The sequence below is a fragment of the Mixophyes fleayi genome, chromosome 1 (assembly GCF_038048845.1).
Source record: "Mixophyes fleayi isolate aMixFle1 chromosome 1, aMixFle1.hap1, whole genome shotgun sequence".
In the NCBI taxonomy this organism is placed as follows: domain Eukaryota; kingdom Metazoa; phylum Chordata; class Amphibia; order Anura; family Limnodynastidae; genus Mixophyes; species Mixophyes fleayi.
The window spans coordinates 3,487,821-3,514,681 of NC_134402.1; the positions used below are offsets into that span (position 1 = coordinate 3,487,821).

Genomic DNA, 26,861 nt, shown 5'->3' on the forward strand with positions numbered 1-26,861 from the left:
ATTGCAATTTCCTCCTTACTGGTCTTCCCCAAAACAGACTCAAAGCCCTACAATCTATTTTTCACACTGCTGCAAGACTGATTTTCCTTGCAAATCGTTATTCCTCTGCTGAATCACTCTGTATGTCTCTACACTGGTTGCCTGTTTTCTACCGAATCCAATATAAAATACTTTTAGTAACATACAAGGCCATCAACAAAGCTGCACCAACATACATCTCCTCTCTTATCTCAAAATATCTCCCAACTCGGCAACTCTGTTCTGCACAAGATCTGCGTCTCTCATCCACCCTCACGGAATATGTTGGCGCTATAGAACGTTGGCAGTCAGTGTAGTAGATTGTGACCATATTGGTGACACATTGCAGCGTATATGGCCTCCTCTTGCACAGTATGTATAAAGTTCATTGTCATGGGAAAGAGGGAAATTAATTGCAATTCATCTGCTCACTCTTCATGACATTCTGGAGTATATGCAAATTGTCATCATAAAAACTTTGTGAAAAATAATATTTGTGTCATTCTCAAAAGTTTTGGCTATGACTGTAGGTAGAGCTCAGTCTAGAGTCCGTACAGTGAGATCCGATTATAGGAGACGGCAGGGAGCTGGTTTTCCAGGGAAAGGCTTCAGACTCACTGCTTTGTAATCAATACGGATAATTCCCACAAATATTCATAAACTCACACGGCTGATTGCTTTAAAGAGCTCTCTGGCTGCAAGTGGCTTAAAAAAACGGTAAAGTAGCTTTGAGCTAAATCGCTGCTGTCAGAGCTTCCTAATCAGGCAGGGAAGATTGTTATAATATTATTACAAGGGAGGAAAGCTGCCGGCTTGTAATACATACTGTGAGTGCTAACCAATGTAATACCAGTACATATAGACATAGGAGTACCCTCCTTTTATTCATTAGCATGACTTGTCATGGGTAAATCCGCCATGCTTTGGGTTGGGTTGGGAGCTTGTTACATTTTTCGGCAAAGAAGCAGAAACATCAGCTTATAATCTTGTACTATCCCATAATTCATTTGCAGACCGTCCCCTTTTATTTATTCTGCAAAACAATTTACCCTTATATGTGGCCTTCAGAAGAGGACTAGGGAGGAAGTCAAATTGTATGCATTGGAGAATATTCGCCTCCTTTCACATTTGGGTGTTATATTGCACGGGTGAATATTGCAAGTGACTGTGCTGGAATTTGGCCTTTATTGTTTTCCCTACTCCCACCCCAACCACGCATAGACGTCGTCCCAGCATTCTGCAAAAAGTTGAATATACAAATACAGTGCAGAATGGTGCTCTGTGGAAGGGGGAAGCAAACCTTGACGGTATCACTTGAATTTCTTACCCCTACGAATAATTTGTATGAAATTCTTCCGCAATTTTGTTCATCTCTACCCCGGACCCATCCCTTCATAAAAACAATTCCTAGATGGGGTGTGGGTCTATTTTGTTCCGGGACTCTTGTTCCGAGACTATTTTGTCCCGGTTGAACATTTGCAATAGAACAAATGTTGGCACCAGCAAGTTTATATTCTATTCTCTGTTGGTCGCTGCAACCAGACAATAGTAAATTAAGAATATGTGTCAGGCTTTCTCCATGTCAGATGGCCCTTGTACGCTCAGAGTAAAACAATGGCATGAAGGTTTAGAACTGCCCCTCCACCTGGTGTCTAATAATACACTTATGGATGACCAACTACAACTAACCTGCAGTTTACCACTCTTTAAGAGATGTAGGCTATGGACTGAGACAGAGATCTGGTAAATTAATAAGCAGTAGCTTCGGGATGTTATGTATAAACATTTTCCAACAAGGTGTCCATGGCTATTTTATTCTATAGACAACAAGTGGTAGAAAGCATAGACATGGTCTTAGTATGGTTTAGTCTCAGCTCAGGTTCTGTGTTTAAACCCTCTGTTCCCATCATCTCTGACTGCATCCGGCATCTCTTTATGCTCAGCGTGGAAGCTAAAATGTCATATTTGGCCTCATCTTACCTCCCACAGCTGGTTTGTGTTGGAAATAGATCTTGTAGAGGCAAAGGTTCACTCTGACCCGGAGATGCTCTACATCCAAATGACTTTAATGAGAACAATGTTCCGCACCCTTCACCCTTATCTCAGCTGTTTACGTACTAGATGTCATCTGTAATTATCCAGCTTCTCTAACCGCCCCACTCCACCCTCGTAATCAGATCTATAAAGCTTTTCAAACCATCCTCTTCCACTCTCTTAATCAGATCTGTCAGCTCCTCATTCTCTTCTTCATCCCACCCTCATAGACAGATCGACAAATTTTGGAAGTAGAAATCCAAAATTTGTGAACATCAAAATATATAAATTTTAGGTTGAATGTGTTCGAACGGACTCCACTCAACTTTTGAATTTTAGAATCTACCCGTCGGAGTTGTTCGACGTGGATATGCGTCTGTTTTGGCCGCATCACTGTATCTACCACCTGGGGTAAAATGTGTGGACTATTCGATTTCTGGATAACTTGAGGGAGGCACGCACAGATTATTCTTCTTTAATGAGCAATCAGGCATGCAGCAATTTAGATCTGACATATTGTTTAATTTTAAACAATAGTTTTGTTTTAATCCTTATGATATCTGAGCACTCACTTGATCGCCTAAATCAGAAATTAAATATATTCATTTGAAGTCAGTTTGGCTTTGTAATTTATAGTATATTTAGTTTGCTTGTTCTTGTGGTACTTATTGATTCTATTGTATTACTTATTCTCTATTAATATATTTATATCTTCTATAATATTTTTTATATATATTTAGTGTTTCGTTGCAGTCCTACCATGGATAATACCACCGGCTTGTATTATTTCCATGGCTTTACAAAGAGCTGAGTCTCAGGGAGGAGCAGCATTGAGTATCGGCACATGACCCATATGCTCTATGTCTTAGATGTTCCTTGAGGAAGGCGACTGAATGATAAATATTGTGGGTGTGGGGCCAGTCACATGTTTGTGATTTAAAAAAAGTCATATAAAATTACAGAGATATTAGAAGCCGAATTGTCCATTATTAAAACTCCTGTAACCAGATGTTATATATGGAAAAAATAGGTTGCACATTCTTGGGGACTGGGATTCAGTTTTGAATGGAAGCAGACAATCATCATCATCATCATCATCATCATCATCATCATCATTTATATAGTGCTGCCAAATCCGCATACTATATATCATTTACATCAGTCCCTGCCCCATTAGAGCTTACCGTCTAAATTCCCTAACACACCAACTAGGGTTAGTATGATAGCAATCAATTAACCTACTAGTATGTTTTTGGAGTATAGGAGGAAACCGGAGCACCCGGAGGAAAGCCACGCAAACACGGGGAGAACATACAAACTCCACACAGATAAGGCCATGGTTGGAAATCATGGCCCCAGTGCTGTGAGGCAGAAGTGCTAACCACTGAGCCACTGTGCCCCCCCTTCACCTCCAAATCTCGTAGAGGCTGCGCTCACTTAGGTGGCAGTCGCTTCACCACTGCTGATGCTGGTGTATTCTACCTGGATGTAATGGTCCCTTGCATAGGATCCATATAGTCTTGCTCATTGAGAGGATGGGATGTTACCTAAAAGACAATTTCATGTTTCCTTTTAACTTACCCGTCACCTGTTTTATGCTATATTAGCCAACCCACGCCCCCATGCCAGCCACATCATGTATCTACCCAGTGTCGGACTGGCGCATGAAGGGCCCACCTGGGGACTGCAACGCTAGGGGCCCATCGGAGGGGATGTGGCCAGCAATCATAGAAGCGAGACCAAACACTAGAGGGGGAAGGGACAGACCACCAAGGACAGATTGCACCATAGTGTAGTGTGTAAAGAATGCAGTGTGTATATAAAGAGTACACAGTCTTGACCAGCCCCTTAGATTGGGCAGAACAGTCACCAAAAATCGGGATTGTCCAACTAGACCAGGCTTGGCTAACCTGTTGCACTCCAGGTGTTGTGAAACTACAAGCCCCAGCATGCTTTGCCAATATATAGCAGCTTATTGCTAGAAGAGTATGCTGGGACTTGTAGTTTCACAATACCTGGAGTGTCACAGGTTAGCCAAGCCTGCACTAGACTCAGAATATTTGACAGACTGTCCTACCTGTTCTTGTTACTTTTACCACCTATGGCTGCTGGTTTCTTTAGTTGTGGCTTGTCTGGATCCTGGAATATTGGGAGCCCTATTTGGAAAAAATAATGGGTACATTTAGAAAATTCCAACCAGCCCCGGCATTAAATCAATAGGATCCACAATTAATACTTAGGCCTTCCTCCAGCCCCAACATTAAAGTAATGGTATTCCCATTTAATAAACCTTTTTCCCTCCCTCAAGACAGCAATAAATGAATCAAATTTATTTGTAATAAATTGCCCCACCTTCACCGTACAAACAAAATAGCACCCATTATTTAGCCACCACCTACCACACACACATTACATTTCCACAAGCCAGTTGTGCCATCACACACACATTACTGTGCCCTTTCATCATCATGCTGTGCCTCCTTATGATCACTCTGCACCCTCCATGCTGCTTTTGCCCCCACCCTTCTCCTGGCCCCTCTTCATCACCCTGTGCCATGCTGCTTTGGCTCCCCTTCACCCTGTGCCAAGCTGCTTTGGCTCTGCTTCACCCTGTGCCATGCTGCTCTGGCCACCCTTCTCGCTCTGCTATGCTGCTCTGGCCCCCTTCACACTCTGCTATGCTGTCTTTGCCCTTTTTCACACTCTGACATGCTCCCCTTCACTCTGCGCCATGCCCCCCCTTCACTCTGCTCCCCCCCCTTGCTTAGGTTCCTTCACTTGCCTTTTCTATCGGCTTCTTTCTTCTCTTCTTTCTTCTATTCTTCCCAACTCCTCTCTGCGGTGCTCCTCACTGAACGTTGAGAGTGATGACGTCACACCCGACATTCAGTGCGAACGGAGAAGAGAGGAGTTGGGGGGCAACGCGGTCACGTGAGTATTCTTTTTCCTTTTTTTAAAATTTTCCGCTCCCCCCACCAACGAAGAGGGGATCAGGGTCGGGCCTACCGGGGGATAGACCGGTCCCCCGGTGGCCCAGTCCTACCCTGTATCTACCTCCTTTTTAGAGGTTATTGAAATTTAGAACTGTTTTGAAACTTAATTTCCCCGATTTGATGGCCAGAAACATGTTCACAGTGCAATCGTCACTAGACTATGATTCAAATTTCTTGATTAAAATTTGCTGCTCACAATCACTGCCTGCACTTTGCCAATTTTATGTGGGGGTTCTTTATTTCCATTCAAGGTCTGCAATTCAAAACTGCCTAAATGTGTCAATTTTAGCTTGAACATGTGCGCACCAGCTCACATGTGATCAATTTTTAATTAGTGCAGTGGCGGTTTGAGCTTCTTCGGTAAAAGTAACCATCATGGAGCTTATTTGATATAATTGTCAAAATACTGCAGTAACCCGTAGCAACTAATCAAGTGTCATTTTCTACTGCAGGGAAATGCAAAGCTCTGATTACCAGGAGTTCCATCACCTTTGTGCACATAACACCAGGTGCAGCTCTGCTATACTCTAAAGTCTGTCCATGCTACAATCTCATGTATATCAGTGTGTGTTCTACAAGACACCACTGCCACTGACATCTTCTGTTTGTGTGTGATTGGAATAGCAGAAGGAGAACACCTCTTACTTGTGTGATCCCTGGAGACCTAACTTGTATGCTCATCACACTCCGGGAAGTTCCTGTGGTCCATTGGGGGATTTCAGCCTGATGTAATAGGGCCATCGGGTCTGTCAGGGAAATCCGGGGAGTGGAGGGGTCGGAGGAACCTATTAATCAACATAAAACACTGAGTGAAAACAGACTGTGGGGGACATTTACCATCTAGAAGAATTGCAGAGATGCATAATATATTTTTGGTAGAAACCTCTTTGTAAGTCATATGCGTTCAAGGGCTCTTACCCCATTCCCAATTTTGAAAACACTGAGCTCGGTTTACAGGACGGAGCGATTGAAAAAATGTAAAACAAAATTGCTCTGCTCATTATCACTTTTCTACCAACCCCTTTATCTATTTATTACTTAATCCTTCTACTTTTTTCCTCATAACATACTGCTCCATTTCTGTCTTGCATGAATCATCACCTTTATTGTTTGCTGATCAAAGATGCTCAGCAGGAAATATGTAAACAGGGTTCCCATCATCTGAGGGGACTTTCCTCTTTCAAACAAGGGTACCACAGCTTTTTAAATGGCAGGGATAGGAAGAGAGAGTATCTGAAAGTGCCTGCCCCTGGTAGTTCCCATAGACTGTAGCAGACCGCACGCGTGCCCTCGCACTCAGAGTGACACCAGCGTGCCCTCTCACTCTGTGACCTCGTTGTGACACCAGCGTGCCCTCTCACTCTATGACTTTATAGTGACACCAGCGTGCCCTCGCACTCTGCGCCTTCGTTGTGACACCAGCGTGCCCTCTCACTCTGTGACCTCGTTGTGACACCAGCGTGCCCTCTCACTCTATGACTTCATAGTGACACCAGCGTGCCCTCGCACTCTGCGCCTTCGTTGTGACACCAGCGTGCCCTCTCACTCTGTGGCTTCGTTGTGACACCAGCGTGCCCTCTCACTCTGTGGCTTCGTTGTGACACCAGCGTGCCCTCGCACTCTGCGCCTTCGTTGTGATACCAGCGTGCCCTCTCACTCTGTGGCTTCGTTGTGACACCAGCGTGCCCTCGCACTCTGTGGCTTCGTTGTGACACCAGCGTGCCCTCTCACTCTGTGGCTTCGTTGTGACACCAGCGTGCCCTCGCACTCTGCGCCTTCGTTGTGATACCAGCGTGCCCTCTCACTCTGTGGCTTCGTTGTGACACCAGTGCACTCTGTGACTTCGTTGTGATACCAGTGTGTCCTCGCACTCTGTGACTTCATAGAGATACCAGCATGTCCTCTCACTCTGTGACCTCGTTGTGACACCAGCGTGCCCTCTCACTCTATGACTTTATAGTGACACCAGCGTGCCCTCGCACTCTGCGCCTTCGTTGTGACACCAGCGTGCCCTCTCACTCTGTGGCTTCGTTGTGACACCAGCGTGCCCTCTCACTCTGTGGCTTCGTTGTGACACCAGCGTGCCCTCGCACTCTGCGCCTTCGTTGTGATACCAGCGTGCCCTCTCACTCTGTGGCTTCGTTGTGACACCAGCGTGCCCTCGCACTCTGTGGCTTCGTTGTGACACCAGCGTGCCCTCTCACTCTGTGGCTTCGTTGTGACACCAGCGTGCCCTCGCACTCTGCGCCTTCGTTGTGATACCAGCGTGCCCTCTCACTCTGTGGCTTCGTTGTGACACCAGTGCACTCTGTGACTTCGTTGTGATACCAGTGTGTCCTCGCACTCTGTGACTTCATAGAGATACCAGCATGTCCTCTCACTCTGTGACCTCGTTGTGACACCAGCGTGCCCTCTCACTCTATGACTTCATAGTGACACCAGCGTGCCCTCGCACTCTGCGCCTTCGTTGTGACACCAGCGTGCCCTCTCACTCTGTGGCTTCGTTGTGACACCAGCGTGCCCTCTCACTCTGTGGCTTCGTTGTGACACCAGCGTGCCCTCTCACTCTGTGGCTTCGTTGTGACACCAGCGTGCCCTCTCACTCTGTGGCTTCGTTGTGACACCAGCGTGCCCTCGCACTCTGCGCCTTCGTTGTGATACCAGCGTGCCCTCTCACTCTGTGGCTTCGTTGTGATACCAGTGTGTCCTCGCACTCTGTGACTTCATAGAGATACCAGCATGTCCTCTCACTCTGTGACATCGTTGTGACACCAGCGTGCCCTCGCACTCTGTGACTTCGTTGTCTTCACACTCTGTGACATCAGAGTGACAACAATGTGCCCTAGCACTCTGTGACTTCAGAATGACACCAACGTGTCCTCGCACTCTGTGACTTCATAGGGACATCAGCGTCTCCTTGCACTCTGTGACTTCATAGTGACACCAGCATGTCCTCGCACTCTGTGACTTCGTTGTGACACCAGTGTGCCCTCTCACTCTGTGACATCGTTGTGACACCAGCGTGCCCTCGCACTCTGTGACTTCGTTGTCTTCACACTCTGTGACATCAGAGTGACAACAATGTGCCCTAGCACTCTGTGACTTCATAGTGACACCAGCGTGCCCTCTCACTCTGTGGCTTCGTTGTGACACCAGCGTGCCCTCTCACTCTGTGGCTTCGTTGTGACACCAGCGTGCCCTCTCACTCTGTGGCTTCGTTGTGACACCAGCGTGCCCTCTCACTCTGTGGCTTCGTTGTGACACCAGCGTGCCCTCTCACTCTGTGGCTTCGTTGTGACACCAGCGTGCCCTCTCACTCTGTGGCTTCGTTGTGACACCAGCGTGCCCTCGCACTCTGCGCCTTCGTTGTGATACCAGCGTGTCCTCTCACTCTGTGGCTTCGTTGTGATACCAGCATGTCCTCGCACTCTGTGACTTCGTTGTGATACCAGCGTGCCCTCTCACTCTGTGACATCGTTGTGACACCAGCGTGCCCTCGCACTCTGTGACTTCGTTGTCTTCACACTCTGTGACATCAGAGTGACAACAATGTGCCCTAGCACTCTGTGACTTCATAGTGACACCAGCGTGCCCTCGCACTCTGTGACTTCAGAATGACACCAACGTGTCCTCGCACTCTGTGACTTCATAGGGACATCAGCGTCTCCTTGCACTCTGTGACTTCATAGTGACACCAGCGTGCCCTCGCACTCTGTGACTTCAGAATGACACCAACGTGTCCTCGCACTCTGTGACTTCATAGGGACATCAGCGTCTCCTTGCACTCTGTGACTTCATAGTGACACCAGCATGTCCTCGCACTCTGTGACTTCGTTGTGACACCAGTGTGCCCTCTCACTCTGTGACATCGTTGTGACACCAGCGTGCCCTCGCACTCTGTGACTTCGTTGTCTTCACACTCTGTGACATCAGAGTGACAACAATGTGCCCTCGCACTCTGTGACTTCAGAATGACACCAACGTGTCCTCGCACTCTGTGACTTCATAGTGACACAAGCATGTCCTCGCACTCTGTGACTTCATAGTGACACCAGCGTGACCTCGCACTCTGTGACTTCATTGTGACACCAGCGTGCCCTCTCACTCTGTGGCTTCGTTGTGACACCAGCGTGCCCTCGCACATACGTTTCTAGCGCAGGAAACATTGCTTTTCTCCGGTAGTATCAGAAAACCAATAGACCACTGCGGAAAGTGATCTGTGGTTTTATTAACCCCTTAAATGCAGAGAATTTAACGCAAATTGAGTTTCCTGGTGGCACCGTCTGTTTGTCAGAGGTGCGATGTACCGGTTATAAAATGTTCCAATTCGGCCTTGCCCCATATTGCGTCTGAATGTGGAAGGAAGGGAATATGCCACTCACCAGTTTTGAGAGTTTTGGGGGTAAATGTATCAAGCTGAGAGTTTTCCAGCGGGTTTGAAAAACCAATCAGATTCTAGCTATCATTTATTTAGTACATTCTACAAAATGATAGCTAGAATCTGATTGGTTGCTATAGGCAACATCTCCACTTTTCAAACACGCCGAAAAACTCTCAGCTTGATACATTTACCCCTTGGTCTCTAGCAGGGACAGGTTCTGAGTTCCTGCGTTTCCAGGTCACTGGTCGCTGGCAAACAGCAGAAGAGCCGTCTCAGTGAAACGTTATTATAACAGGAGTTTTTGCATTTGAAATATGCAGAACATGAGGAATCTTATTAGCCCTTTGGCCAACATTGAGAAATAGGGACATCTTCAGGGAATAATCATTTTCACATCTGTAAACCTGGGACTGATCCTGTATATTAGAGACGATTGGCAGCATATAAGACATAACATCTATCTGTGTATAAGGCAGCATTCCTGGTGATGTATCACTGACCGGCTGATTACTGGAGCTCCGGGAATAGTCTGTTGTGAAATATTTGGCTGAAATGAGAACTCCGCACAAATGATTTCATTGATACTCCCAAATTAATACCAAGGTTACAATGTACTATTAGTAACCCCTTCATCACCGCAGGTTACCACATAATGACCCCAACAATCTTCATTCTGCATAATCAGGAATAACTTTTTTATTTGTAAGTTTAAGGAAACCTGTTTTATATTGTGTTGTTCACAAGAGATAGGACCACCATTTGGTAGCAAACTGGATAAATTATTTTTCTGTTTTATGGGCATTAGAGGGAGGAAAAAGGGGCATAATCACAAATGACACTTCCCATAGTTACTTTTATAGCACAACAGACAGAAAATAAACCCAAATCTTCGCCCATCATTCCCATCCCACATGGGGGTACCATATATATATATATATATATATATATATATATATATATGCTCGGGGTAGATATAAGGCCAGAAGCAATGTTATCATATTTTCACCTAAATCAATAATGAACTTTATCATTGAAAAACCACCTAAATACGACCAAATGGGAGCAGAGTCGGTTTAGTAAAATAAATTATATTTTTGCTATATTCTGTAAAAAATATCTTTCTCTCCAGTACATAGAATCACTGCAAGGGTAGATCAGTATGTATATGTTTGTGTTTGTGTGATGTGTGTATACGTGTGAGTTTCTTGTGTGTGTGTATGGATGTGTCTGTGTTTGGCTGTGTGCCTATATGTATGTGTGTGTGTGTTTGTTGTGTGCTTATTGTGTATATGTGTGGTGGTTCGGGTTAGGTGTGTGTGTATATGTGGGTGTGGGGGGACGGGCAGTATACAGATCCTGGACCTCATGTAGAGTCGGACGCAAAGTCCGTCTAAGAAGTGTAGGAGTTGGAGTGTGCCGCAGCTTGGTAGGGTATTACGACTGGCGAGCAACCCCATTGCGTCCCACTGGTAATACCCTATGGAGCTGTGAGCAGTTCCTGCAGCTAGCTAACTGCTTGTGCCACCTAATTCCTGTCCTTTTTTGACGTGTGTTGCGTCTGCGCCTCACTGCGTCTAGGATTTACTTACAGGGTCACGCCTTCACAATTCCGCGTTCCTCCCATTCTCTTGTAGTGAGTCGCAAGCTGTCGCAAGTGTTAATTGCGTCCAAGATACAGGCGGATTTTGTGCTTTCTGCACATGCGTGATAGTGTTTTTTTGTTGGATGCGCCTAAAACGGACTTTGCGTCCGACTCTAAATGAGGTCCCCTGTATACTGCAGCAGGAATTAAATCCCAGGGGAAAATAAACTTACATTAAGTTAGTATAATCTATCCACATGTGAGCTGTGTACAGTACAGTATAATTCAGCAGGACTAGCCTGGCCTCTCACCTCCTCCAGTTTCCCAGTACATGTAGAACTTGGTAATCTGCTAGTACAACTATTGTTTTTTATTTATACTTTGCTGGAACAATGTTGCTGCTCTGTGCATAATAAATACAGTGATGACCACAAGTGGCCTCAGGTCACCTGCTCTCTCCGATCGTTCACCTGTAGCCTCCCGCTCCTTCCTGCTTTATAGGATGGTGGCTCAGTGGTTAGCACTTCTGCCTCACAGCACTAGGGTCATGAGATCGATTCCCAACCATGGCCTTATATGTGTGGAGTTTGTATGTTCTCCCTGTGTTTGCGTGGGTCTCCTCCTGGTGCTCCGGTTTCCTCCCACACTCCAAAAACATACTGCTTAGTTGGCTGCTATCAAAATGACCCTAGTCTCTCTCAGTCTGTCTGTGTGTGTGTGTGTGTGTGTCAGGGAATTTAGACTGTAAGCTCCTCCAATGGGGCAGGGACTGATGTGAGTGAGTTCTCTGTACAGCGCTGCGGACTTAGTGGTGCTATATAAATAGCTGATGATGATGTGTTTGTTATAACGTGTAACGTGTAAAACGCCTGCTGATACATTATTACAGACAGCTGTCTTAGATCAGATGTATAGTTTTGTCTCCTTACTGATAATAAAGGAACGTGTGGCCCCTACATGGTACCAGGACACAGTTCATGCTGCAGAGAAGCTGACAAGTAATAAAACTGAGGGATGATTAGGCCCGAAGGAAATAAAAGCTGAGTTTTGTGTACATAATTATTTGGATCACTAAGGGGTAACAAAGCAGGAGGGTGTTGTTTGGACAAGTGTCATAGGAGCAGGAGTAAAGTAAATGGTTTAAAAGAACTGGGAGGAGTTAGGGAGATCTCTTGGTTCTAGTTCAGCCCCGGAGGTAGATTGGGCCAACAAGGAGCGAAGGCCGTGGTGTTGTTCGGTTGTGCTGGTTCAGCCCGGTAGTTATGATGGCCAACTGGTGAGGGGACACTGGTATGGTACAGGTGCTGGTTCAGCCCCAGATGTATTTCTGGAGCCGCCTGCTCCAGAAATAAAGCACAATGGCTGGTTCACCTTTTGTTGTGGCTGGAGAACACCGTACAGGATGAGCAAGAGTCGGCTTAGGTTCGGTGCAAGTACAGCTCCTCTGGGCTGACTTGTGGTGTATATGATTAGCCCAGAAGGGTGCAGATTCCAGCATACCTGGGGACGGGTGTCACATTAATGTGCAGATACTGGGGTGCGTTTATGTATAGACGAGGCTGAGTGCAGTGTACTCCGCCACCCTAATAGCAAACAGTTATTTAAATAAAGTCGTTTCTTACTTGCCAACAAGTCGGTGGGGTGTGTTTTATTATAGCACATAAGGGTTACGTTAAGTCCAAGAAAGGTCTATGGTTATGTAATCAAACATAAGCATTTTAATGGCTCTGTGATATTGAAGATATCCTATTGCTGCATATTACAGAGATACAAAATCTTCTATAGCGCAATTTATCACTAATAGATCATCTTCAGTGAGGACAGAGATCCTGTTGTAGGATGTTTAATGCACAGTACAGAGGACCTGGCTTGTAGCACATAAATAAAATATATATGTGGAAGCTAGTAGTGACAATCATTATTACACTGCAAGGCTGGGGGAGAGGAAGACCCTCCCCAATATCCCCTGTGCCATTATTTACATGTTATATGGCGGGGGCGGAAGTCAGGGGCAATATTGTTTCAATAAAATATACCTTTTTTAGATACCAAAATAAGAAAATAAAATAGAATCTTCTCTGGACCTGAGTCATTAAGGAAACTAAGGCAAAAAAAAGGAGTAAATCTTCTCCAGGACAGTCCATGTTACATACAAGGGGTGCAAATTAGTTTATTATTTTGTGCATAAGTTAAATACTGGCTGTTTGTTCAACTAGCACACAAATACTTCATAGCTTTATTTTTACACTGGAATTTATAGTTGATCTAGAACATTCCCTACCCCAAATATAAATCTGCCCCCATATTTTAAATTTACCTCCCCCTCCAATGCAACATGGTTTTGCCCAGGTATAAAGTTACTCCTTTTTTATGCTTTGCTCTCCTTAATGACTCAGGCCCTCTATCTGTATCTGTCATCCCCATCTGGAGCATATTGCTCCCATAGTAGATATGCAGGGCCGGATTAACCATAGGGCACTTTCCCTGCAGTCCTTCCCCTGCGCGCTGTAGTCTCCTTACTGAGGAGATCTCGTGAGTCTCACTCTCACGAGATCTCCTCAGTAAAGAGCGTACAGCGCACCGGAGAAGGAGGTAAGGGGGAGGGGGGCCCTCACGGGGGAATGGAGGTCCCCTTAGCCCAGGGGCCTCCATTCCCTTAATCCTGCCCTGTAGACATGACGTTATCTTTAAGGTATTTTAAATCCAGGAACATTGCATATTTTAATACGCTGTAGAAGAAGGTGACATCTCCTGAATTTTTATGGATTCTAAAATATCACTGTACACTGCCATACCATTAGGGACAAAGATTACAGGGAAAACGCTGCAAATCCTTGACCTGTTCCTGCAATTTAGGGAGAGTTTGCAGCTTCCAGTCAGCAGCAGATTATGGAGCAATACTGGTGACTTATTGACCGCGGGCTGGGACTGGCGGCTCAGGTTACCAGGCTGTTGGGTCCATTGTTTGACACAAGGAAAATATTGGAAAAGTGACTTCTTTAACCTTAACTCCCTGTTCTCCAAACACATCCTTGTTAGTCATTGAGGGTCGATTGTGAACTATAACGTGGAGCTTTATTTTGGCGCTGATCCTTGTGCCCACCCCGCCCATCTGCACAGATGCATTGTGGGATGTGTTGCAGGATTACACATCAGAGTGAACATGTCAGTTCACTGTTTGCCTGTTATTACTTTGTATCTCACCCTGATTAATGACAATGTTTTCTTCTTCTCCCTGTCTTAATTAACTCATGAGAATGAACTGACACCAGGGACTGTCGTTATTTCATGTGAAACATTTATACATTTTGATTACATATGTTATTACTTTGTGCATTTTCCAAGTATAAATTGCCCCAAGTTGGTGCAGTAGACGTGGCTTTGAAAGCAATATCCAGTATTAGACCACAGATACCTCAGAAGACAGGGACAAAGAGGTTGTAATGTGCGTCCAACCATGCTTCATGGGAATCATCATCATCATCATTTATTTATATAGCGCCACTAATTCCGCAGCGCTGTACGGAGAATATTTGTCACTCACATCAGTCCCTGCCCCATTGGAGCTTACAGTCTAATTTCCCTAACACACACCAACTAGGGTTATTATGTTTTTAGAGTGTGGGAGGAAACCAGAGCACCCGGAGGAAACCCACACAAAAACGAGGAGAACATACAAACTCCACACAGATAAAGCTATAGTCGGGAATCAAACTCATGACCCCAGTGCTGTGAGGCAGAAGTGCTAACCACTGAGCCACTGTGTTGCCAATTGTGCTAAGTCAGGAGCACCCCAGATACCCAATCTACACCCCAAAACAAAGTCTTGTCTCTGCAGTGAGAATGAGGCACATTACTGCACCAGTCTAATACGAATATGTCAGACCGGCTCCTCCCACCAATAAGAGCTACATTATTTCTCCCTGGCAGGTGATGCCATCTAACCATATCCGTTAGTGTACAGGGAATTAAGTGCATGCAACACGTAATACACATATATTTGTTTTCAAAAAAACAAAACAGAAAGAGACAATGTTCGGCTTATAAGTTTATTTTAGCACAGAATTGGCCCTTTAGAGAGCCCGGAGGACCCTTTATCCGTCAGTATAAGGGCTTTATTTATCCCTGATGTTACTAGATGCCCTCTATGTCTGTCCTCACAGAGGGAATGATCTCTGTGTCCAGTTTATCACTGATTGTCTTCCATGTCTTTCCTCATAGTGGGATTGGACTGGCCAGAGCTCACTTCGAGAAGCAGCCGCCTTCAAACCTCAGAAAATCCAACTTCTTCCATTTTGTTCTTGCACTATATGATCGTCAGGGGCAGCCAGTGGAGATCGAGAGGACGTCTTTTATTGACTTTGTAGAGAAGGACAAAGTAAGGCATGACCAAGAAGCTCGTATTCCCCATAATATCCCTTCTTTCCGTTGTATTGTATAAAAGTCAAATTGTGGCACAAAGTCTCATATCTGTTTGTCTAAATTACCTTGATCTATAATATGGTCTTCATCTATGTCCTACCAATTGATAAAGATAATCTCATTAAGTTAATAACATGTAGATTGTTACGTATTCATGTATTAAACCCGATGATCCAGCATTCACTGACCGGAAAATGTGAATCTATAGAATAACTCTACTAAGGGCTTAGTCTGAATCACATGGACCTGTCAATTAGAAGACAATGAGGTGTGAGTATAAGGTCTCCTCGACTGTATAATGAAACCACAAGCTTTGGTTGTCACTATCAGTGTGTAACTGGTTTGTGGAAGTGAACTACTTATTAGGGTCACAAACCAAGCCCTTCATCTCCATCAATGCACCATCAGGCATATAATGGACTGGTGGAGAATGTTGACTATCATTATTCTACTTTCAAGAAGTGGCCGTCCGAAAATCCATAGCGCTGAGTTGTACAGTACTATGGGCAATGCCATAGAGCCCCTGGATAATACTCTGCAGGCATCTCTTGTCTTATGTCAGTAATACTGGTGTCTATAGGATAACACCAAGGAATGCAACTAGTGCTCTACAAAGACCATTTCCATCTGACTCCACTTCCCCATTGATACAGACAGCTGTTGGTAGAACATTTTATGGAGAGATTGGTGAAAGTGGAACTTGTTGGCATCAATGAGAAGTGAAATATTTGGAGGAGACAAAGCGTTTTGACTAAAGGGCGTAATCCCAGTCATGAAGCATGTTAATAGGAGCACCTGGTTGTAATGTTCTTCAGACGCTTTACACTCATTGAGGGAGCAATGAATTCTGGGTTGCTCCAGAACGCAATGGAAACCACGTATTTCAAGCAAATTCATGAACTGTATCATAAAGACAGTTTTTTGGCTTCCTGTTGGTATTCTCTGACCTTTATGTGCCATGCCACTGGTTTGTATATGACAGACAGTTAATGTAGGGTCAGTGTGCTTAATAAAGACATATAAGGGGACATGTGTTCTGTATTATTTGTTTTCATTGGATTCTCTATCTATTATTAGGACTTAGATGAAGATCAGATCACATGTTACAATCATGTAATGCTTGATAATGCTCACACTCGTTTCAGCACTTTGACAATTTCGAAGAATGGTTCATTTATCACTAGCATGTGGTTTAATCTTTCTATGACTTGTAAATATCACCGTCACCTCCAGATCGTAGTCAGCGATGAGACATAACCCCTAGCCAGGGTTCTGGACATATTCTTAGCGGAAAATACTCCCGAATTCATTTTTTTTTTTTAGATCCAGCCTGGTCTGTCAGGAATTCTAATGGGGACCCTGCAATAAGAATAAACTAATTACCTGTCATGGGTGGGCTGCACGAGAATATTTACAAAGCCTCCGACATAACTGGTGTCAGACGACAATTGCTGAGAGTCACTACAAGGAGGTTACACTGGTTTCTTTTAATTCTGAGAGTACATTGGTCAACATTAGAAAGATTGGGCGTGTACTTTCCAATTTCCCATCACATTTCTGTGATGTTCTACACCCAACGCAGTTCACAGTAATTCCAACTGTCCCTCCAAAATGATCTCTCTGCTATGAGTATTGTAAATGATGTTTCCATCCTTCGATGCCTCTCAGATCTTCCTGTACGGTTCTCCATTTCCAGGATACGTCCTTCTGGAGTTTTATGTGAATCTGCAGCTGGAAACATAGGAACATACAAACATAGAATTTGAAGGCAGATAAGAACCATTTGGCCATCCAGTCTGCCCATTTTTTGAACCCAGGACAACCTGAACACTTTTTAATCCTCAGTTATTTGTAAGGATATCCTTATGTCTATCCCAAGCATGAAATGTGCATGTGTCTGAGCATTGCGTTAGTGATCACACAGGCAACAGTGTATCAGTGTACACCAACCATACCAGGGTGACAGACATGATGCAAACATCCATGGTGTGCACATGACACGTGACTGCTCACATACATGACATTGTAGTGACTTGGCAGGAAATTATAATAGCACATATCTGTCTAGTGTTTAAGTATGGCAGAAATTTGATGTAATTTAAAAGAACTTAAAATTTGTTGGAAGTTCTCAGCAAATGCAAAAGTTATAATTCTAATGAATGTTTTGGGGTTCACAGGAGCAGACTGGGGAGAAAACAAACAATGGCATTCACTACAGGCTGCAGCTCCTCTACAGTAATGGTAAGAACACCACCATCATGACTAATCAATACTCAGACGGGCCTTAGTGATCGGTCAGAGGGCTTCAAGAGATAACTGGGTTCAGTGCAGGATTAAAGAAATCCTAAGAACATGAACTGTTGGTGGCGGTGAGAACCTCTGACATGTTACTATCTCCCAACGGTTCTGCTTTATGTGGAACAATCCCAGTTTGAGGTGGACGTTCCAATGATCAGAACTTTTGTCTTTCGATCCCAGGACAGTTGGGAGGCAAAGTTAAAGGGACCCATTTGTTTACATTGTTGTACATAATAATATAAACTCCACCTTGTAAATCTATGCCGATTATCTATCACATTAACTAATCCTCAGATGTTCAATGTAATGTACCCCCTCATATTGGTCAAAAATTCACATAGTAATTGTACATCACATTGGATACTCCTTAAATGTCCAGCATAATATATAGTATAGCTAAACATCCAGCATCTATATGCTCCCAGTAGCTTAGACCCCCGATATCTAGAACCACATTTTCAAATCCGTTATATATTATCACATTTTCCATGATACAGTCAGATATCCAGCACATTATATGACTAGACTATCATCCAGCACATCTGAAAACACCCTATTTTCCGTATTACTGTATATTCCTACAACTTTGGTGTAGTGTCCTATGTCTGTATAGAGTGTAATACAATTGTATTATGATCATGTCCAGTGGTCAGGTCATGTTGGGGGTGTAGTGTCCTATGTCTGTATATAGTGTAATAGAATTGTATTATGATCATGTCCAGTGGTCAGGTCATGTTGGAGGTGTAGTGTCCTATGTCTGTATAGAGTGTAATAGAATTGTATTATGATCATGTCCAGTGGTCAGGTCATGTTGGAGGTGTAGTGTCCTATGTCTGTATACAGTGTAATAGAATTGTATTATGATCATGTCCAGTGGTCAGGTCATGTTGGAGGTGTAGTGTCCTATGTCTGTATATAGTGTAATAGAATTGTATAATGGTCATGTCCAGTGGTCAGGTCATGTTGGAGGTGTGGTGTCCTATGTCTGTATATAGTGTAATAGAATTGTATTATGATCATGTCCAGTGGTCAGGTCATGTTGGAGGTGTAGTGTCCTATGTCTGTATATAGTGTAATAGAATTGTATTATGGTCATGTCCAGTGGTCAGGTCATGTTGGGGGTGTAGTGTCCTATGTCTGTATACAGTGTAATAGAATTGTATTATGATCATGTCCAGTGGTCAGGTCATGTTGGAGGTGTAGTGTCCTATGTCTATATAGAGTATAATAGAATTGTATTATGATCATGTCCAGTGGTCAGGTCATGTTGGGGGTGTAGTGTCCTATGTCTGTATAGAATGTAATGGAATTGTATTATGATCATGTCCAGTGGTCAGGTCATGTTGGGGCTGTAGTGTCCTATGTCTGTATACAGTGTAATAGAATTGTATTATGGTCATGTCCAGTGGTCAGGTCATGTTGGAGGTGTAGTGTCCTATGTCTGTATATAATGTAATAGAATTGTTATTATGATTATGTCCAGTGGTCAGGTCATGTTGGGGGTGTAGTGTCCTATATCTGTGTAGAGTGTAATAGAATTGTATTATGATCATGTCCAGTGGTCAGGTCATGTTGGCGTGTAGTGTCCTATGTCTGTATAGAGTATAATAGAATTGTATTATGATCATGTCCAGTGGTCAGGTCATGTTGGGGTGCAGTGTCCTATGTCTGTATACAGTGTAATAGAATTGTATTATGATCATGTCCAGTGGTCAGGTCATGTTAGGGGTGTAGTGTCCTATGTCTGTATACAGTGTAATAGAATTGTATTATGATCATGTCCAGTGGTCAGGTCATGTTGGAGGTGTAGTGTCCTATGTCTGTATATAGTGTAATAGAATTGTATTATGATCATGTCCAGTGGTCAGGTCATGTTGGAGGTGAAGTGTCCTATGTCTGTATAGAGTGTAATAGAATTGTATTATGATCATGTCCAGTAGTCAGGTCATGTTGGGGGTGTAGTGCCCTATGTCTGTATAAAGTGTAATAGAATTGTTACTATGATTATGTCCAGTGGTCAGGTCATGTTGGGGGTGTAGTGTCCTATATCTGTGTAGAGTGTAATAGAATTGTATTATGATCATGTCCAGTGGTCAGGTCATGTTGGCGTGTAGTGTCCTATGTCTGTATAAAGTGTAATAGAATTGTATTATGATCATGTCCAGTGGTCAGGTCATGTTGGGGATGTAGTGTCCTATGTCTGTATATAGTGTAATAGAATTGTATTATGATCATGTCCAGTGGTCAGGTCATGTTGGGGATGTAGTGTCCTATGTCTGTGTAGAGTGTAATAGAATTGTATTATGATTATGTCCAGTGGTCAGGTCATGTTGGAGGTGTAGTGTCCTATGTCGTTATAGAGTGTAATAGAATTGTATTATGATCATGTCCAGTGGTCAGGTCATGTTGGGGGTGTAGTGTCCTATGTCTGTGTAGAGTGTAATAGAATTGTATTATAATCATGTCCAGTGGTCAGGTCATGTTGGGGGTGTAGTGTCCTATGTCTGTATAGAGTGTAATAGAATTGTATTATGATCATGTCCAGTGGTCAGGTCATGTTGGAGGTGTAGTGTCCTATGTCTGTATACAGTGTAATAGAATTGTATTATGATCATGTCCAGTGGTCAGGTTATGTTGGAGGTGTAGTGTCCTATGTCTGTATAAAGTGCAATAGAATTGTATTATGATCATGTCCAGTGGTCAGGTCATGTTGGGGGTGTAGTGTCCTATGTCTGTATACAGTGTAATAGAATTGTATTATGATCATGCCCAGTGGTCAGGTCATGTTGGGGGTGTAGTGTCCTATGTCTGTATACAGTGTAATAGAATTGTATTATGATCATGCCCAGTGGTCAGGTCATGTTGGGGGTGTAGTGTCCTATGTCTGTATACAGTGTAATAGAATTGTATTATGATCATGTCCAGTGGTCAGGTCATGTTGGAGGTGAAGTGTCCTATGTCTGTGTAGAGTGTAATAGAATTGTATTATAATCATGTCCAGTGGTCAGGTCATGTTGGGGGTGTAGTGTCCTATGTCTGTATAGAGTGTTATAGAATTGTATTATGATCATGTCCAGTGGTCAGGTCATGTTGGAGGTGTAGTGTCCTATGTCTGTATACAGTGCAATAGAATTGTATTATGATCATGCCCAGTGGTCAGGTCATGTTGGGGGTGTAGTGTCCTATGTCTGTATACAGTGTAATAGAATTGTATTATGATCATGCCCAGTGGTCAGGTCATGTTGGGGGTGTAGTGTCCTATGTCTGTATACAGTGTAATAGAATTGTATTATGATCATGCCCAGTGGTCAGGTCATGTTGGGGGTGTAGTGTCCTATGTCTGTATACAGTGTAATAGAATTGTATTATGATCATGTCCAGTGGTCAGGTCATGTTGGAGGTGAAGTGTCCTATGTCTGTGTAGAGTGTAATAGAATTGTATTATAATCATGTCTAGTGGTCAGGTCATGTTGGGGGTGTAGTGTCCTATGTCTGTATAGAGTGTTATAGAATTGTATTATGATCATGTCCAGTGGTCAGGTCATGTTGGGGGTGTAGTGTCCTATTTCTGTATATAGTGTAATAGAATTGTATTATGATCATGTCCAGTGGTCAGGTCATGTTGGGGGTGTAGTCTCCTATGTCTGTATACAGTGCAATAGAATTGTATTATGATCATGCCCAGTGGTCAGGTCATGTTGGGGGTGTAGTGTCCTATGTCTGTATACAGTGTAATAGAATTGTATTATGATCATGCCCAGTGGTCAGGTCATGTTGGGGGTGTAGTGTCCTATGTCTGTATACAGTGTAATAGAATTGTATTATGATCATGTCCAGTGGTCAGGTCATGTTGGAGGTGAAGTGTCCTATGTCTGTGTAGAGTGTAATAGAATTGTATTATGATCATGTCCAGTGGTCAGGTCATGTTGGGGGTGTAGTGTCCTATGTCTGTATACAGTGTAATAGAATTGTATTATGATCATGTCCAGTGGTCAGGTCATGTTGGAGGTGTAGTCTCCTATGTCTGTATACAGTGCAATAGAATTGTATTATGATCATGCCCAGTGGTCAGGTCATGTTGGGGTGTAGTGTCCTATGTCTGTATACAGTGTAATAGAATTGTATTATGATCATGTCCAGTGGTCAGGTCATGTTGGAGGTGAAGTGTCCTATGTCTGTGTAGAGTGTAATAGAATTGTATTATAATCATGTCCAGTGGTCAGGTCATGTTGGGGGTGTAGTGTCCTATGTCTGTATAGTGTAATAGAATTGTATTATGATCATGCCCAGTGGTCAGGTCATGTTGGGGGTGTAGTGTCCTATGTCTGTATACAGTGTAATAGAATTGTATTATGATCATGTCCAGTGGTCAGGTCATGTTGGAGGTGTAGTGTCCTATGTCTGTATACAGTGTAATAGAATTGTATTATGATCATGTCCAGTGGTCAGGTCATGTTGGAGGTGTAGTGTCCTATGTCTGTATACAGTGAAATAGAATTGTATTATGATCATGCCCACTGGTCAGGTCATGTTGAGGTGTAGTGTCCTATGTCTGTATAGAGTGTAATAGAATTGTATTATGATCATGTCCAGTGGTCAGGTCATGTTGGGGGTGTAGTGTCCTATGTCTGTATAGTGTAATAGAATTGTATTATGATCATGCCCAGTGGTCAGGTCATGTTGGGGATGTAGTGTCCTATGTCTGTATAGTGTGTAATAGAATTGTATTATGATCATGTCCAGTGGTCAGGTCATGTTGGAGGTGTAGTGTCCTATGTCTGTATATAGTGTAATAGAATTGTATTATGATCATGTCCAGTGGTCAGGTCATGTTGGGGGTGTAGTGTCCTATGTCTGTATAGTGTGTATTAGAATTGTATTATGATCATGTCCAGTGGTCAGGTCATGTTGGGGGTGTAGTGTCCTATGTCTGTATAGTGTAATAGAATTGTATTATGATCATGTCCAGTGGTCAGGTCATGTTGGGGGTGTAGTGTCCTATGTCTGTATAGTGTGTAATAGAATTGTATTATGATCATGTCCAGTGGTCAGGTCATGTTGGGGGTGTAGTGTCCTATGTCTGTATAGTGTAATAGAATTGTATTATGATCATGCCCAGTGGTCAGGTCATGTTGGGGGTGTAGTGTCCTATGTCTGTATACAGTGTAATAGAATTGTATTATGATCATGCCCAGTGGTCAGGTCATGTTGGGGGTGTAGTGTCCTATGTCTGTATACAGTGTAATAGAATTGTATTATGATCATGCCCAGTGGTCAGGTCATGTTGGGGGTGTAGTGTCCTATGTCTGTATATAGTGTAATAGAATTGTATTATGATCATGTCCAGTGGTCAGGTCATGTTGGGATTGTTGTGTCCTATGTCTGTATAGAGTGTAATTAATAAAGGTAAGACAGGCTGTCAGAGAAAATGTGGCAGAGCTGATTCGGGTTATTCTATACTGATATCTGTCAGAAACCTGAGATTGTGTCTGGAGCTGCAGTCACTCTGCTCAGCCATTCACAGATATCAGAACATTCCTGATTGGCTGCCCAGCTATTAATTGTCTGGATCCATCAGAGATGAACTCATTTGGCACAGGGGTGTTACTTGGGAGCGGTATGTTCTGTCTTTAGGGGTTTTCTTATTCCCATATGGATTATCCATCTTCAGTTCATCAGTTTCTTATCCAGTTCAGAACGTAGGACCAAGGAAAGCGGAAGGTTTTAAGTAAGTTTTTAGTAAGGAGACATCAATTATATATTAATGAATGGGTCCATATTACATTCTTTAATTGTGGTTTTACTGGGATACATATAATTATTTTCTTAACAAGGGGTCACTATCAATCTTATTTATTTATATACTGGGGGTAGTATCAATATTTCAGTTATATACTAGTAGTATTTACTTATCATGGGGGCCAACACTTGTTGCACATGCTCCTGTGGCACTAGTCTGCATTGGCACAAGTGATGAGGGAGCTATTAATGCCACAAAAGCATGCACTTTAATTTTATATAAGGAGGGGTGCAATGCTACTCAGGCCGGTACTCAGTGCGGAGGCTCTGCTGTAACAATTAAGTCACTGAATGAATGACATTATGTCAGTATTTTAGGTGCCTCCTACCTCCTGGTACTTTAGGCAACCGGCAAGTTTCGGCTAGTGATAAAGGTGCCTTGTCTCTAGTATACAGGTATCACAATCTGTTCTACTACAGTCCTCAACACGTTGCACTGTATATCCTGTGACTGTACAATGCTGCTTATACTGAATGAAACCCCATCAGACTGACAGAGGAACTTGTGTCTTATTTGTACAGGTCTCAGGACGGAGCAGGATCTGTACGTGCGACTTGTTGACTCCATGTCCAAGCAGGTAAGGCTGTGCCCCTAACTACCTCCTGTGTTATCAGCGGGGTAACTATGGCAGTTTTATGAGTACCTTTCCCCTGCAATATGTTACTCTGTCCCCCTTTGTAAGAGTTATCTCCCTGCTTTGCCGGACCAGTGTCTGTCGCTCTGTAGATGCGAAAACTGGGGGGCAGGTGATTTTCACTTGTGCATTGGATCTGAACAGATTTTTGCTTTCAGTTCCACTAGTTATTAAAATATAAAGTTTAAAAAAACAACAATGCAGACCCCTGGGGGTAAATGTATCAAGCTGAGAGTTTTCCGGCGGGTTTGAAAAACCAATCAGATTCTAGATATCATTTATTTAGTTAATTCTACAAAATGATAGCTAGAATCTGATTGGTTGCTATAGGCAACATCTCCACTTTTCAAACCCGCCGGAAAACTCTCAGCTTGATACATTTACCCCACAGATAGAGTTTTCATTCTCTACATTATAGTATAAATGATTTTTTTTTTTGACAATTTACAAATGTTCTTTAATTTCTTGCAAAATTAAATTCCTATAATTAGACATTAAAAATACTTATTTATTTATGTAAATATTCTATGAAGGGGTTATTGCTGATGATAGCAATGTAATCTCTGGCATTTCCCCCTATGATGTATCGGACAATGCTATAACGAAGTATAAGTTGAGGCCTATATTTGCTGCGATATGAGGCACCTTCTATTACAAATATCTATTTTTCAGCCACAGGGGAAGTGAGGTACAGACTAAATTTTAGAAGAATTAGCTGTAGACTGGTTTCCAACATTTCCTCTCCTAATTTGTCTTGCATTGGATTGTCACATGTGTGTTACCACATCATATTTACGTGTTGCTGACCTATTCCTTCCCCTACCAAAAAGCCCCGGGCGGCTGCTTCATGCAGATGGTTTTCTAAGAGCTGTAATATATAACCAGCAAACATTTAAACACTTTAAATGGCAGAGAGGGGGGCGTGGGCAGGAGGACCAGAAAAAGCTGCAACCTTGGGTCACTAATTAAATACAGGTAGATTTGGGTTTTTTATTATTCATATCTTCATACAGATTTCAAATTTAACACAGTGCTTCCATTTCACTGACATTGTAAGAACATAGAGAAACGCGTCTTGCATAAAGATTCTGCAAATAATATATAACAAGTCCTAAATCTCTTGGTTCCAGGCGATCATCTATGAAGGACAGGACAAGAACCCAGAGATGTGCCGTGTTCTCCTCACGCATGAGATTATGTGCAGGTGAGAGAGGTGGAGAACACCACCAGATAATGAAATTACACACGCGTTTCTTGTGGTTCAGTATGTGATGTGGGCAACTATCCCAGGGACTAACAAGACAGTGTAGCTTCCTCCCGCTGTGTTTGTCATTGCTTGCTTCATGAAATGTTCTATATTGAAGTTTCCCTTGTGTATATGGTATGGGTGTAACACTTGTAGTATTATTGTGTAACAGACAGGTTGTATTATCTAGATATCACATATTGCTTTACAAGCATCTGCTCCAGCTGTTATTTACTGAACGTCTCACAGTTTTCTGCTTTAGTTTTGGCAGAACTTTATTTTGGCTGTCCTGATAATAATTGTAGAACGTACTGGTCTACACTGTAGATAAAACGGGGCTCGTACACACGGACGCCGTGTTATGTTCTATTTAAGCTGTATTTATTGTTTCACCTACACTGCAAGGAGGGCTCATTGAATGCTATGAAAACAGTGGTCACAGAACAAAACATATTTCAGTGTCAACACTGGACGGAACATGGGCATAGGGTAATAGGATATGTTTCATACACGTCAGTCCAGCATTCACCCTGAGCACACGTGTCTATGGTCACCAATACTTTTGTGTGGTTGATTGAACCCTTTTTTTGTGGTTGAGCTGTGGCTGAATGCACCACAGGCTCAGGTGAAGCATGAGTCCATATAATTACATCATAGGCAAAACACAGGTGGTGGTAACATGATTTTTTTAAGAGGCCTCACAAATGGCCCTTGGACCCACACAGGATCCACACGTTACCTGTACAGAGGAGCCTCAGATCACGTTATGAGGTCAGAACAGGAGCAAAAGTCTTCACCCAAGCAGTAGGACAACCTGTGGGTGCCTAGGAAACCTGGTGAGATGACATCACGGTGCCATCAGGAACAAACTTCCTGCAGACCGTGTGAACGACTCTTCCTGTAAAGGAGACATTATTCTGGTCCCCTGTGACCCACCTGGGGGGCGCCTGCTGCCTACCAATGTAATGGATCTTACATTGTAGATAATACACCATTACTGCACAGATCAGAGCTTTATATTGTACATAATAGATGTATCCACTTTGTAAGGTGAATAACAAGCGTCATAACAGCTTTCATTATAATTCTTCATCTGCTCCTCATCCATGTGTCCCCAATTTTTAATATGGCAGATGTAGAAAATCTGTAGCCAGTCAAATCATCAGAATGATCACAGCCACACAGAGTATTTCAGGCGATGATTGTGCAATATTGTGGGAAGTAATGACCTGTCCACTCGTGTGATTGTATTATTGAGGACAGGGCATGCAGGCGAGTGGGAAGCTACAGAGTGGGAAGCTGAGAGTTACATAGCGGAAGGAGCAGGGTCCTCCAGCAGCACAGAATAGTGGTGTACGTTCCTATATACACATTGTTTATTGCACGTTATAGAGCTTTATTTTCTAGGCAATATAGCATTTATTGTAGATGTTGTTACTTTTGCAGATAATAG

General features: G+C 43.2%; 1 protein-coding gene across 5 annotated transcripts in view; it reads left to right on the plus strand.

Moving 5' to 3' along the window:
- LOC142098140 (transcription factor COE3-like) overlaps positions 1-26,861 on the plus strand; it is a 119,331-nt gene that overhangs the window by 46,320 nt on the left and 46,150 nt on the right. For all 5 annotated transcript variants that reach the window (XM_075180712.1, XM_075180972.1, XM_075180806.1 and 2 more), the window contains 4 exons: positions 15,230-15,386; positions 17,608-17,671; positions 24,050-24,105; positions 25,293-25,366. In XM_075180712.1, the coding sequence (XP_075036813.1) occupies positions 15,230-15,386; positions 17,608-17,671; positions 24,050-24,105; positions 25,293-25,366 (351 nt within the window). The remainder of the gene's footprint in view (positions 1-15,229; positions 15,387-17,607; positions 17,672-24,049; positions 24,106-25,292; positions 25,367-26,861) is intronic.